Source organism: Schistocerca americana, chromosome 2 (assembly GCF_021461395.2).
Source record: "Schistocerca americana isolate TAMUIC-IGC-003095 chromosome 2, iqSchAmer2.1, whole genome shotgun sequence".
Taxonomy (NCBI): Eukaryota; Metazoa; Arthropoda; class Insecta; order Orthoptera; family Acrididae; genus Schistocerca; species Schistocerca americana.
Window position 1 is genome coordinate 37850215 of NC_060120.1, and position 15327 is coordinate 37865541.

General features: G+C 44.4%; 1 protein-coding gene across 1 annotated transcript in view; it reads right to left on the reverse strand.

Moving 5' to 3' along the window:
- Positions 1–12316, reverse strand: part of LOC124593692 (protein yellow-like) — a 42593-nt gene extending 30277 nt beyond the window's left edge. The window contains exon 1 of the mRNA XM_047131995.1: positions 12038–12316. Coding sequence (XP_046987951.1) covers positions 12038–12316 — 279 coding nt within the window. The remainder of the gene's footprint in view (positions 1–12037) is intronic.
- Positions 12317–15327: the final 3011 nt, after the last annotated feature.

Sequence of the window (15327 nt, forward strand, 5' to 3'; positions counted from 1 at the left end):
TGGTGAGTATACTGAAAGTGAGAGTTACTGTAGGCTCCCACGAACAACTTTACTGAAAGTGCCAAAAATATGCACAGAAAACGTAGGGAATTAGGTAATGTCTCCTTGTCTCACTTTTTAATGTAAATATAGTCTAGTGAATAATTTATGAAAATCCTGGAGACCACGAAAGTATGACTCATGGCCATGACTTAAATGATCCAGTGCATTGTATCACGGTGTTGCTAATTTAGTATGTTAATGAGATGAATTTTCGTCAAAATCGAGACAAAAAAAGGTAACGTCAGAATATTCTAAATGATCATGAAAGAGATACAAAGCATTCCCTTTGTAACTTTCTTATTACGATTTCTCTTGCGAATGACATATATCGTACAGCATTACATCACAAAACCTAATGTAGTGTCATTCGCGGCCTCGTATATTAATTTGCCAACTGTTTTGCCGCTACTTAAACTGAGGTTTCGAAAGTGGAAACTAGTAATCTGTGACTTGTTATGTCGACCTTGTTCAGGAATGAAATTGCAGCGCACGAGAGCAAAATTGTATATAATCTGAACAACGTAATTACATTCCGAGAGCCGAGAACTCGATCTTTTATGGCTTTGATATCCTATTCCGTGCAAATAATACACTGCCTACATATTCATGGAGACTCAGATGCTGGAATAAATTACTAAATCGATTTACGGTATTCTGCAGATAGCTTAAAAGCAGAATGATTTGATTCTTATCGGACGCATGGAAAAGTAAAACATTTTAATTTAGTTTTTAAAGCTTATATCTGTGGAGGTAATGGTGACAAGTTGGATTACGTATTTAAACTTCGTGCCTTTTAACTGGCTGAAGTCGAAACTAATCCTCAAATCACTAAAACTGGGTAAAACACATTGATTAATGACAAATTGCTGCTTTTTGAGACATGTAAACTATTATTTTTGTTCTCTCCTTAGATACGTGTATGACACACTCACCTTTATGTCAAGACCCAGAAAACTGGCGTAATAGAAGAGACACTGAAGTCATATTCGCGTATTAACGGTTTCAAACCCTTTATTCAGCTGTCCCAAATTGAGCTTTACGAGGTGTCCCTAAATCGCTTAAGGTTAATATCGAGATAGATCGTTAGAAGAGATGTCCTGCCTCATCCCATATCAAATAAATTTCTGCGCCCTCCTCCCTGAAATATTAGAGAGAAGATTTTAGCCTGTCGCAGAGTGACTCTGCCGCGCAAAGTGACCGCCCTGTTTGCGACGCCTTGTCACGGACTGCGCTGCCCCTCCCGCCGAAGGTTCGAGTCCTCCCTCGAGCATGGGTGTGTGTGTGTGTGTGTGTGTGTGTGTGTGTGTGTGTGTGTTATGTGGTGTCACCGCCAGACACCACACTTGCTAGGTGGCAGCCTTTAAATCGGCCGCGGTCCGTTAGTATACGTCGGACCCGCGTGTCGCCACTATCAGTGATTGCAGACCGAGCGCCGCCACACGGCAGGTCTAGACTAGAGAGACTCCCTAGCACTCGACCCAGTTGTACAGCCGACTTTGCTAGCGATGGTTTACTGGCTACATACGCTCTCATTTGCAGAGACGACAGTTTAGCATAGCCTTCAGCTACGTCATTTGCTACGACCTAGCAAGGCGCCATATTCAGTTACTACTCATATTGATACTGTGAATCATGTACCGTCAAGAGCGACCTTCATCATTAATGGATTAAAGTTAAGTATCAAACTAATTCCGTCCGCTTTCTGAATTCTCATTCCTTGTCATGTTTCAGACCTCACGTCCGTATAGTCCTTCCCTCCACATGCCAGACTGCGTGAGTTAAAACGCGTGCATTTCGGCCTCCTCTAGTAACACGGTGTTGGCTCTTCTGCCAACACATGTTGTTCTTAGCATAAGTTAGTTTAAGTAGTGTGTAAGTCTAGGGACCGATGACCCAGTTTGGTCCCTTAGGAATTCACAAACATTTGAACATATGAGAGTGACTGTCTCCGTTTATATTTCGCGCGATAAACTATCTGTTAATGCTAACCAGTCTCTGTTTCACTATTTACGAAACCATTTAAACTCTGCTAACGGATAATCTAGTTATATCTTTTTATATACTCTATTCTTCGTTATGTATATGACACTCTCACATTTACCTCAAGACTCAGTGCGTTAATTTTTACCTGTGCTCCTTGCTCCGCTAACCATAGCTCTAATCATTGCAGTACAATTGTGTCTTAAGTAAGGAATAACACACCATTCCGTTTTCAACCGACTGAAGCATGTATGAAGTTTCAAGAACGACAATAGTAAGTATATCAAATCTGACCTCAGAGGTAGTTTCCGAATGCATGCGAAAATTATAACGTATGTGTATTTTCCGATATAAACACACAGAAGCAAGGAGCTGCAAGATCCAGATTAAAATTAAGTGCAACTAATTGCAAATGAAACTTGAATATACACCTCGGGAAACGTGCTAGTTAAAACAATTTTTATATTGCACAGGACAGCTACAGCGTTCAAAGTGCACTCTACTGAAATGTGGCGTTGGTGAAGGTATAAATACATTACGTCAATTGAACATGGATGAAAACCTGAACACACATTATCATAAATAAAGTTTAAAATAAAGTAGCTTGTTGCTGTATTTCTTCAAGTATCGCATGTATTTAGTTGTAGACTTATGTTTTGTTTGGAATTTCTTGAGAAACAAAGGACGCAGAATGGGATTTAAGGCGTTGTCGGCGTCGTCAGTTTCGGAATGGTGAAGTGAGTTGTCAGCATGCTTTTCAAAGGGAGCACCCCAGAACTTGCCTTAGGTGATTAAAGGAAATATCGGAAAACATAAATCTGAATTGCTCGTGGTGAATTCGACTTTACTCCCGTGTGTCGCTCGGGTTTGAAATGTTTTGTATTTAGAATGTGTTTGAAATATTAAGAAATGTGAGAACAAGTGACTGTACGTTTGTGCGATTCTATGTGTGAGTTTCTTAGGAATAAGATATTGTTAAGGAATTGTTTTTATTGTTGATTTACCATGTATTTTAACTGATCGAACAGTCCACGGGTGTGCCGGCCGCGGTGGTCTCGCGGTTCTAGGCGCGCAGTCCGGAACCGTGCGACTGCTACGGTCGCAGGTTCGAATCCTGCCTCGGGCATGGATTCGTGAGATGTCCTTAGGTTAGTTAGGTTTAAGTAGTTCTAAGTTCTAGGGGACTGATGACCACAGCTGTTAAGTCCCATAGTGCTCAGAGCCATTTGAACCAGTCCACGGGTGTACTGCCGGTTCATAGTGTCCAACGGGCTCAATATTTCGGTGATAAAACACGTCGCCATCGTCAGGTGCGCTGACGAACTGAGCTCCTGAGGGCGCACGGCCGACTAATTATCGCCTGTTCTCGCGAGCCGCTCCGTGCGCCATTCACGCTCGAGGGCACGTGTCGGCGGTCGCGGACACGCTAGCGTCGGCGTCTGTGATATCGTTGGTATAAATTCTCTGTCCGCCCTGGTCGCAGAAACTCAGTGCTGGTTCCCAAGCTATGCTAAGATTATGGCCGCAACCTCGGTTGACGTGATCGTCCCTGGTACGAGTGTCTGTGGCCTCTCTAACAACGCTGTGCCAGTATTTGGAAGTCTCTGCCAAGATCCTGGTACTGCATGCGCTATTCTCGGACAAACAGTGCTCTGCGGCCGCTGACCTGTTGGGGCATCAGTCGGGTGTGCCTCTGGTGTTCTTGGCAATGATCTTCGGCGGTACGCACTGTGTGTGTCCAATATATGTCTTCCTACATTGACATGGGATCTGGTATACGCCGGCCTTGCGCAAACCGAGATCATCTTTGACACTTCCCAACAATTCTCGTGTCTTATTGGACGAGCAAAAGACGGTTTTTACTCGGTGCTTTTTCAAGAAACGTCCGATTTTTCGCGATAGTGCGCCAGCGTGTGGTATAAAGGCAGTGGCTGCCTCTTCCACCGTAGGATCTGTCGTCTCCACAGGATTGTACTGTTTTGGTGCGCGCCTAATCTCCCATTCTAGGTACTCGTTTTTCGGCGTGTAGTTATGACGTATTCGAGCTCCTGGGGCAGACTCTCTGCGTATGAAATGGTGTGCACCCTATATACAAGTGTTTTAGTACCCCATTCCTCTGCGGAGGGTGGTGGAAGTTCTCTGCAGGCAAATACAGGTCAGTGTGCGTTTTATTCTGGTACACCCCGTGGCCCAGGGTGCCATCAGCTCTTCTCTCGACCATGACGTCCAGCAATTGCAGCCTTCCTTCTGCTTCGATCTCCTTAGTGAATCTGATGTTGGAACTTGTAGAGTTCAAATGTCCAAGGAAGTCAAGGAGGTGGTCCGATCCATGGGACCAGATGACGAGAGTGTCATCCACATAACGGAAAAAATCACGAGGGTTTCCATTTGGATGACACCTAGAAGTACTCCATACACAAATTCGCGACAATAGGCGAGAGTGGGGTGCCCATCGCGACTCGTTCCGTTTGTTCGTAGCATTCTCTACAAAACAGAAAATATGTGGAGATCTCATCAAATTTATGCTCAACAAGCTGTAGTGACGCTCGTATAGGTGCCTACTTTCACTATTTACACTCATTCCTTCTGCACTAATAAGGCATGAGCGCTGGCGGATGGTCGAAACTACAACGTTGAACGAGGACGTCTGGACACTCATTATTTCAGTACAAAAACTAAATATTTTAGAATATTTTAGGAGACGGTAGTACAATCTTACTCGAATAAAACATTTCGTACGTGTATCCAGTTTCTATTGGTTACATAGATACATGTTGTTGTAGACATGTTTTCATTTCACGTGTTGGTACTCCAGATGCTGTGGGTTTATTTAAGGAGTGTCATTTTTGATTTGAAGGTCAAGTTGTGAAGCTGTGCTTGGATGTACATACTAGAAGTCTTCAACTGTGATTGTAAATTGTTGACAAATTCTAAAGTAGCGGTTAAGGATGCCACACGTATTTATAGCTGTGGAGTATGCTAGTGTTTGTGTAAGAGTTTTGTGATGGAAACGCTGATTCTGCTTGCAGAGAATGCCATAAATGATTTCCTAACGGCACAGTGACAGTTTCAAGAGTATTTACTCGTGTTTTCACTGAACTGCGTGACACTGGCGCATTGCACAGCGGTCATATCTGTTCTGTAGACGCAAATGAAGAGGGAATTTGAAGCCATCATTCAGTTGATAGAAAGTAGTCCTCTGGAAAACATGCACAGAATTTAGACATGCTTCGGTGTTGCATATTTAAGAACGTTGCGGACACCACCTCTATCGTTATGTTTACTGTAAATCTCCGAGAAGAAGGCAGAGGCAGACATTAACTGAAGTAGCCGCTTTCCTTCTTGGCGGTATTAATAAAATTTGTAATTCCCATCGGCTGTAAACTCAACCGACGAATTCATCGTCTGGATTTTGAATAGTGCTGCCCTCATAAAAGAAGGCCAGAACGACTTCAGAGGAGTTACACGTGATGTTGTCCAGAGAATTTGAAAGTACATTGTGAGCCGTGGCGTGGTCGACCTTGCTCCAGCTCTGATCGCGGTTCGATATCTCGCGTTAAATAGCAACTCGGATATTGGAGAAACTCTAGCGGGGCTACTCTTAAAACGGCGCTGACGTTGGCGCTAGAGAGAAGACAGGCAGTCGAAGGAAGAAGACAGGGACAGACAAAGTGTGTGTGAGTGTGTGTGTGTGTGTGTGTGTGTGTGTGTGTGTGTGTTTGTGTGTGTTTGTGTATGTCTATGTGTGTGTCAGAGAAAGAGAGAGAGAGAGAAAGCTACCGCAGAGTGACTGCTTGCTTCCTCCCGTGGATAAGAAGTTGAGCCATAGTGCAACTTGCTGTGTTCTGCAGAGCAGCTGTGTGTAGTGTCGTGTGTGGACGGGCCGTTGTGTGTGCCAGTCGGCTCCTGACAAGCTGACTAGATTTCGTAGTCTTGCAATGTCTGAAAGTGGCGCGTATTAGCTTACACCAGTCCCCGACTACATCGTACATTCAGTAAAGCAGTTGCTGTTTCCTTCCCATTGATGGCATCGTTCCGGAGATAGCTTGTGGAACGACCTATTGGTCGCTGTGTGTGCAACACGCTCAGCTTTACGTGGGTCTTACAGTGTGGCTAACGTACACCGAAGAGCCAAAGAAACTGGTACACCTGCCTAATATCGTGTAGGGCACCCGCGAGCACGCAGAAGTGTCACAACACGACGTGGCACGCACTCGACTAATGTCTAAAGTAGTGCTGGAGGGAACTGACACAATGAATCCTGCAGGAGTGTCCATAAATCCGTAAGAGTACGCGGGTATGGGAGATCTCTTCTGAATAGCACGTCGCAAGGTGGGCCGTGTACGGCTCGCGTTTATCCAATTGATTGTCTGTCATCTTGTATTACGCTACTGTCGCCTCGTTTTCTTATTCCATTTACTGGCGTCGTTAACTTCCTGCCTCATTTGACCGTGAGCGGCAGCAGCAGCGCGTATCGATAAGTGCACTGTCATACCATCTCCGGAGCGACCGATAGTATTTTCGGGTCGTCGTGTGTCTGGCAGTCAGCTGTGCAGTCGGGACGCAGCAGCAGTGAAGTCGGGGACGGAGCGCCGGTGAGGCGTCGACAGCCAGTACTCGCCGACCGCTGGCTACACACATGAACTGTGCGACGTAGGGAGATTGGAGCGGGACGACCGTTGGTTGGTCGTTCGGTTGGTCGTCTCATCGGCCGACGTAGATCTGGTCGTTTCACTGTTTCCGGGCCTGGCAGTTGGTCTGTTAGCGTGGAGCAGTGAGGAAATCTGCGCGGCGCTTGGTTTGGCCGGGGCCCGCTGGCGGCCTCTATGTAGTGTCTGAGTGTGTGGTGCTGACCCCATTGCTACGAGGTTCGTAGCTCACCGATCCTGGACATGAAACTTGAGTTTTGCCTGAATCTACCAGCAAGTCACGACTGTTCACATTGTGTCGTTTGGAGTTTGTTATCGGCTGTTCGGATATTCCCGTGAGCAAAAATGTGTGTTTTCAAGTTTCAGCCACCCTCCGGTGGATTTTAACTGTACTTGGTTGTTTGGATTGAAGTGCACCAGCGGAATCTTCTGCCTTGTGGCCGTTAACGTTCCAGTTACCTGCCCTGACCGTTGACGTAAATTCAGACAGTGTATTTTCCTCATCGTGTTGTGGCTGTCCAGCACAGGTTGGTTGGCTTGTCGTCAGATCGACAATGGTTGGGCTGACTGCCTGTCTCACCTAAGCGCGGGTTAGTGTTTGAATTCCAGGCTGAGTGCCCTTGGGTCTACTGTCTTTTCTTGTTTGTTCTTGTTGTTTGTACTTGTATGGCTTCTAGCCGATTTTTAGATTAAGGTTATTTTGCCCGTAAGGCATAAGATCGTTTGGGCCCTCAGCCTAATTTAAGAACTGTTTTACGTACATATATTGGCATTTTTAAAATTAATGTTATTGAGTCTTAAGTGTTGGGCCTTCAGCCGCAGTGGATACACCGGTTCCCGTCAGATCACCGAAATTAAGCGTCGTTGGGCGTGGCCGGCACTTGGATGGGTGACCATCCCGGCCGCCATGAGCTGTTGTCATTTTTCGGGGTGCACTCAGCCTCTTGATACCAACTGAGAAGCTACTTGACCGAACAGTAGCGGCTCCGGTCAACGAAAACCATCATAACGACCGGGAGAGCGGTGTGCTGACACACACCCCTCCTTTCCGTATCCTAATCTGAGGATGACACGGCGGTCGGATGGTCCCGATGGGCCACTTGTGGCCTGAAGATGGAGTGCTTCAGCCGATTTTGAATTTAAGTTGTTTTGCTCTTAAAGTGTGAGATTCTTTGGGCCTTCAGCCTAATTAAGGAACTGCTTTAAGATAAGGCTTTGCCTTTTAAATTTCCGATTTTGGTTGAACTTTAAGTTATTGGCTTTCAGCCGTTTTTAAATTAAAGTGGTCTTGCCCTTAAGGCATTAGACAGTACGACGCATTCAGCCGCTAATTAAGTTTCAAAACTAAAGCTGTGTTTCTTTAAAAAAAAATCTTGGCTCTTGTAAATATTGGTCAAATAAAACGTTGTATGTTCGAGTGTAACTGACAGCCGCTTTCCACAACTTAAACTACCTGTCCTGTCCTGCGGGTTTAGCAGGGCGTCTCACAAGGCATCCCAGATATGCTCAATAATATTCATGTTTGGGAAGTTTGGTGGCCAACGGAAGTGTTTAAACTCGAAAGAGTGTTCAATCGGGGACGTGTGAGGTGTCGCACTGTTCCCCTGGAATTTCCCAAGTCCGTCGGAATGCACAATGGACATGAATAGTTGTAGGCGATCATACAGAATGCTTACATACGTGTCATATGTCAGAGTCGTATCCAGACCTATCAGGGGTCCCATATCACTCCAACTGTACACTCCCCACGCCTTTTACAGAGCCTCGACCAGCTTGAACAGCCCCCTGTTGACATGTAGCGCCCAAGGATTAGTGAGGTTGTCTCCATACCCGTACACGTCCATCCGCTCGATACAATTTAAAACGAGACTCGTCCGACCAGGCAACGTGTTTCCAGTCTTCAATATTCCAATGTCAGTGTTGACGGGCCCAGGAGTGGCGTAAAGCTTTGTGTCGTGCAGTCATCAAGGGTACGCGAGTGGGCCTTCGGCTCCGAAAGCCCACGTCGAATATGTTTCGTTTAATGTTTCACACGCTGGCACTTGTTATAGCCCAGCACTGAAATCTGCAGGAACTTGCGGAAGGGTTGCACTTCTGTCACGCCGAATGATTCTCTTCAGTTGTAGTTCGTCCCTTTCTTGCAAGGCCGCAACGATGTCGGAGATTTGATGTTTTACCGGATTCCCGATATCCACGGTACTCTCGTAAAATGGTCGCATGGGACAATCCTTACGTCATCGCTACCTCGGAGATGCTGTGTCCCATTCCTCGTGCGCCGACTATAACATCACGTTCAAACTCATTTACATTTTGATAACCTGCATTACAGCCGCAGTAACCGAGCTAACAGATGCGCCGGACATTTATCTGATATAGGTGTTGCCGACCGCAGCGCCGTATTCTGCCTGTTTCCATACTTCTGTATTTAAATACGCATGCCTATACCCGTTTCTTTGGCACTTGAGAATTGTCTTCCAGGACTAGCGACGAAGTATTCAGTGTAAGTTTTACATTTGGTAAGTACTTACCCTGCTCTAAAAACGTACTAAAGGAAATCTGTGCGAAGTTCGGCATACCGGTTAGCAGACATATATTTAGTTCCAGTGCCCACACAGTAATACTCCTTAAATTTAAAGAGTACCGAGCATCTATCAAGTGAGGAACTGTTTATTCACATTTAAATTTGTCATTTAAGTTTTCGTAGCTTCTTTTCTCGTTAAGTAATTTTTTGGGTAATTTAAATTCCTTGCATCAGGTAATTAAGTGCTGTGTTGGTTTTCAATAATTAAATTTGTCGTCTGATTTAGCAATTCCCTTCTCTAGCTCCTTATGTAGTTAAGTAATATTTTTGGGTAAAACACAAGCCTTGTCTTTAAAACTATGCCAAGCTCTGATATTATTAAGGCCCAAAATATTTTATTCACGTTGCTTGGTTATCATATGTGTTTAACAGTTGCAGAGCTGTAGGAGCTATCATTACTGTATTCGGGAACTGTATCGATTTCAGGACAAACTAACGACCATAGAGGTTGCATATACAACTGGTATCAGCCGATCACACACTCTAAAATTAATCCACCTTGTAAACGATGTTCTTTTGGTAACGAGACGGCTTGATGTTCACACATTGTTGAATGGACTGGTCTACTTGCCATTTCATTGCTTACTCTTCAAGTGATTTAATTTGTTGATAATTGTGAAGATTTGTTTTCTTAAAATTTGTTGTTTTACCCATAGCAATTTTAAAACTGATGATGAAAGATTTGAAAGATTTAAAGTTCATGTTTTACTCTATTGTAAAGTGATTAGTAGTTCTGTGATTCAAACCGTTTGAAATAATTTTAATTATAATACTTTTCTAAAGTATTGTATCACATTGAAGTCGGAGCTGGAATTTATGAAAATCAACATGGAATTTAATCATTTGCCGTTTCTTAACATCTTCTATGAGTATTTGTTTGGCTTAAATTCTAACAGCTGTATCTCGGTGACCAATAAAAATTGAGGACATATTGTATGTAGTGTTGTATTGGAATTACTCTAGCTTCCCACGTTCTAAAATATTTACTATTTCTCTTCAAACTCTCTGTATATCATATCAATAGCCAACTTCGGTTCTGCAGACTGAAGAACTGCAATAGCAGAACATCATCAGACTTTCGTGGTATCGTTACACAGAGCTTTTGACAGTGATTCTGCAAGGATATTTTCAAAAAAATCTCCAAAATCTTCTTAAGAAATGATTGTAAAATTTTTTGTTTGAAAACGAATGAAAATTCTTCAGGGGCCGCTTAGTTGTAAGAAGTTCCCTTATTAGGCAACACAACTGATTTGACACCGTTATAGGCATCTTGTGAAAATAACTTATCACTTCATAAGGATGGAGAGAATGCACGTCGAAACTGCTAATCGATAGTTGCGAGTTGCTGAATTCGGAATGAAACACCGTAAGACGAACGTCAAAAGAGTTAAGAGCTCGCGTTGCGTTAAAAAAGCCAAAGCTTCATTATTATAACAGATCAGGGTCTAAAAACTTAACTCGTTATCAAACGTGGTCCTAAATTCCAGTTCCCATTAAAAGAGCCGGCCGCGGTGCCCGAGCGGTTCTAGGCGCTTCAGTCCGGAACCAAGCGGTTGCTGCGGTCGCAGTTCGAATCCTGCCTCGGGCATGTACGTGTGTGATGTCCTTACATTAGTTAGGTTTAAGTAGTTCTAAGTTCTAGGGGACTGATGACCTCAGATGCTAAGTCCCATAGTGCTTAGAGCCATTTGAACCCATTAAAAGAGGAGTACATTTAGCATATACAACGTCCCCGTCACGTGATCTGCATGAACTATGATTTTGTCCACCTGATGGAGACATTATCCCTGTTGACTGCACTCTTCTTTTATGGGAACTGCACTTTAGGATGACGTTTAATAAGGATTCAACGTTTTTACTTAGTGTGTAATATAAAACAGCCTGGGGTTTTTTAATGCACAATGAGTTTTGCCGCTTTCGATGTCCACCTTAAGGAGTAAAATTCCAAATTTAGCCGTTAGATGATCGACCTATTAAGAGGTTAAGCAATTTTCGGTTTGCAATTTCAGCGTTGGGACACCGTACCTTTTCTCTAGCCTTATGATGTGAAAAGTTGTTATTGCCTGAAGGTCCATTATAATGTCATGTAAATGGTTGTGTTGCCCGATAACAGATTGTCTTTATAGCTAAAGCGCTCCTGAAGAATTTTCTTCCCCCCCCCCCCCCCCCCCTCTCTCTCTCTCTCTCTCTCTCTCTCTATATATATATATATATATGGCGAGATCGCCATCGCCATCATTGATCTCTTCAGTATAGATGCACACCAGGCACGAACTCTTACGCGAGTAATGAGGATAATGCGCAGGGGGTATTTCGTACAGCTGAGTGGCTGTCAGCACGATAGGTTAGCGCGCTGGCTGCACCCTGCTTTAAAAAAAAAATATTCAACGATAAACTTGAACAGGTGTAATAGGTGTAATGCGAAGTCTGCCCAGACCTAATACCTAGAACAATAACGATCAAAACTGAAAAAAATGATCAATTGTCTTGAGAATTTGCCTAGTAAGCAAGAGACCCGTGTTCGCATCCCGATCCGGCAGAAATTTTCAACTTTCCGCATTGACTTCAATCAATGGCCGTTCGCAGCCAATGTCTGTAATTTTTTTGTGTCTTGAAATTTTTGAAAGTTTTTTTAAGATGATTTTGGAGATTTTTTGGAAATGTATCTGTAGTAACAATGTGTAATCTAAGTTTTGGTTGCCCTACCCACAAAACAGTGTGTTGACAGCGTGCGGCTGCAGCTCAGGCCGGCGGCGCTGCGTGGGCATACTCATGGTATACTCACGTCGAGCAGCGGCGCGGCGGGCCCGTGCGCCGGGTGCGTGACCTTGGGCAGGACGGCGAGGGTGGCGGCGACGCCGTTGCGCAGGCGCGGGATGGCGACGAAGACGCGGTTCCAGCCCACCTCGAGGCCCGTGAAGACGTTGTTCTCCGGCACGTAGCCGTCGCTCGGGAAGCCTCGCGGCAGCCGGAAGGGCAGGAAGTTCCACTCGTACAGCTGCTCCAGGTCGGCGGCGTGCGTGGCCGCCAGCACGCCGAGGAACAACAGGTGGGCCCACCTCATGTCTCCTGCACAGCCACCAAGCCACGGGCCGTCTCACTCGCCGGCAAACACTGACGGGCCAGTCCCAAGTAGAGGGACTAATAGACAAAAGATGTTACAAAAGCTCTAAACACTGAAACTTAAGGCTCATACACTGAGGTGACGAAAGTCACTGGGTACGTCCTAATACCGTGTCGGATATCCTTCCGCCTAGCACAGAGCAGCAAACCGACGTGGCATAAACTCAAAATAAGGGAACAATTGACAGGAATGGGGGAAAGAAATACAGTAGAAGAAGAATGGGTAGCTCTCAGGGATGAAGTAGTGAAGGCAGCAGAGGATCAAGTAGGTAAAAACAAGAGGGCTAGTAGAAATCCTTGGATAACAGAAGAGATACTGAATGTAGTTGATGAAAGGAGAAAATACAAAAATACAGTAAGTGAAGCAGGCAAAAAGGAATACAAACGTCTCAAAAATGAGATCGACAGGAAGTGCAAAATGGCTAAGCAGGCATGGCTAGAGGACAAATGTAAGGATGTAGAGGCTTATCTGAATGGAAACCCAGTTCTAAGCAAAGAAGGGAAAAGCAGAAAGCTGGAAGTACATAGAGGGTCTATACAAGGGCGATGTCCTTGAGAAGAATATTATGGAAATGGAAGAGGAGGTAGATGAAGAAGAAATGGGAGATATGATACTGCGTGAAGAGTTTGACAGAGCACTGAAAGACCTGAGCCGAAACAAGGCCCCGGGAGTAGACAACATTCCATTAAAAGGGAGCTACTCCTGACAAAACTCTACCATCTGGTGAGCAAGATGTATGAGACAGGCAAAATTCCCTCAGACTTCAAGAAGAATATAATAATTCCAATCCCAAAGAAAGCAGGTGTTGACACATGTGAAAATTACAGAACTATCAGTTTAATAAGTCACAGCTGCAAAATACTAACGCGAATTATTTACAGACGAATGGAAAAACTGGTAGAAGCCGACCTAGGGGAAGATCAGTTTGGATTCCGTAGAAATGTTCGAACACGTGAGGCAATACTGACCCTACGACTTATCTTAGAAGAAAGATTAGGAAAGGCAAACCTACGTTTCTAGCATTTGTAGACATAGAGAAAGCTTTTGACAATGTTAACTGGAATACTCTCTTTCAAATTCTGAAGGTGGCAGGCGTAAAATACAGAGAGCGTAAAGCTATTTACAATTTGTACAGAAACCAGGTGGCAGTTATAAGACTCGAGGGGCATGAAAGGGAAGCAATGGTTGGGAAGGGAGTGAGACAGGGTTGTAGCCTCTCCCCGATGCTATTCAATCTGTATATTGAGCAAGCAGTAAAGGAAACAAAAGAAAAGTTCGGAGTAGGTATTAAAATCCACCGAGAAGAAATAAAAACTTTGAGGTTCGCCGATGACATTGTAATTCTGTCAGAGATAGCAAAGGACTTGGAAGAGCAGTTGAACGGAATGGACAGTGTCTTGAAAGGAGGATATATGATGAACATCAACAAAAGCAAAACGAGGATAATGGAATGTAGTCGAATTAAATCGGGCGATGCTGCGGGAATTAGATTAGGAAATGAGACGCTTAAAGTAGTAAAGGAGTTTTGCTATTTGGGGAGCAAAATAACTGATGATGGTCGAAATAGAGAGGATATAAAATGTAGACTGGCAATGGCAAAGAAAGCGTTTCTGAAGAAAAGAAATTTGTTAACATCGAGTATAGTTGTGTCAGGAAGTCGTTTCTGAAAGTATTTGTATGGAGTGTAGGCATGTATGGAAGTGAAACGTGGACGATAAATAGTTTAGACAAGAAGAGAATAGAAGCTTTCGAAATGTGGTGCTACAGAAGAATGCCGAAGATTTGATGGGTAGATCACGTAACTAATGATGAGGTATTGAATAGAATTGGGGAGAGGAGGAGTTTGTCGCACAACTTGACTAGAAGAAGGGATCGGTTGGTAGGGCATGTTCTGAGGCATCAGGGGATCACAAATTTAGTACTGGAGGGCAGCGTGGAGGGTAAAAATCGTAGAGGGAGACCAAGAGATGAATACACTAAGCAGATTCAGAAGGATGTAGGCTGCAGTAGGTACTGGGAGATGAAGAAGCTTGCACAGAATAAAGTAGCGTGGAGAGCTGCATCAAACCACTCTCAGGACTGAAGACCACAACAACAAACCCATATATTTTTCCAAATGCAAAACTTAATACCGTCCCACAATTAAAAACGTTCTCTGCTCAAGCAAACAACTTCCTTTGTTGTTTCCTAGCAGTCATTGACGTCACCCAGTTAGTAACTACCGCGATTCTAATGGCAGCCTCTGTCACCAGATACCACAGCTTCCGTGTTGGCAAGCTGAGACCAGTTGCATTCGACGTTTTCCCTTCTGGCAGGTGTCCGGACGCTCTAGCCTAGATCTCTAGTCCTACCGACTGCTGGGCGGCTTGGCGAGTTACCAGGGAACACGACACACGTTACAACAACCGGCAGCGAAAGTTGTTTCACTGGGCAGCTAAGCTGTCACCCACACTGAACGGAAAAGCCTTTTACATGCGCCCGTGTACCGCTCACTTTTCTGTGCGACCCACTCACCAGCGAACATTCTTGCACTAAGTAGTTTCACGTTAACACAGATCACGTCACATTTTAGGATTGCCAGACTTATTCTTTCAAATGTGGCGCTAAAGAAGGACACTGAAGATTAGATTGGCAGAACACGCAACTAATGAAGATGAGGCTGGATATATGGTACTGGGAGAAGAATTTGATACAGCACTGAAAGACCTAAGTCGAAACAAGGCTCCGGGATTAGACGACTTTCCAACACAACTTCTGATTGCCTCAGGAGAGCCATTCATGACAAAACTTTTCCACCTGGTGCACAACGTGTATGAGAGAGGGGAAATACCCTCAAAGAATTCCAAAGAAATTAGTTACTGACAGACCTGAATATTACCGAACTATCAGTCTAATAAGTCATGCTTCCAAAATGATAACACGAACTCTTTAAGGAAGAATGGAAAAACTAG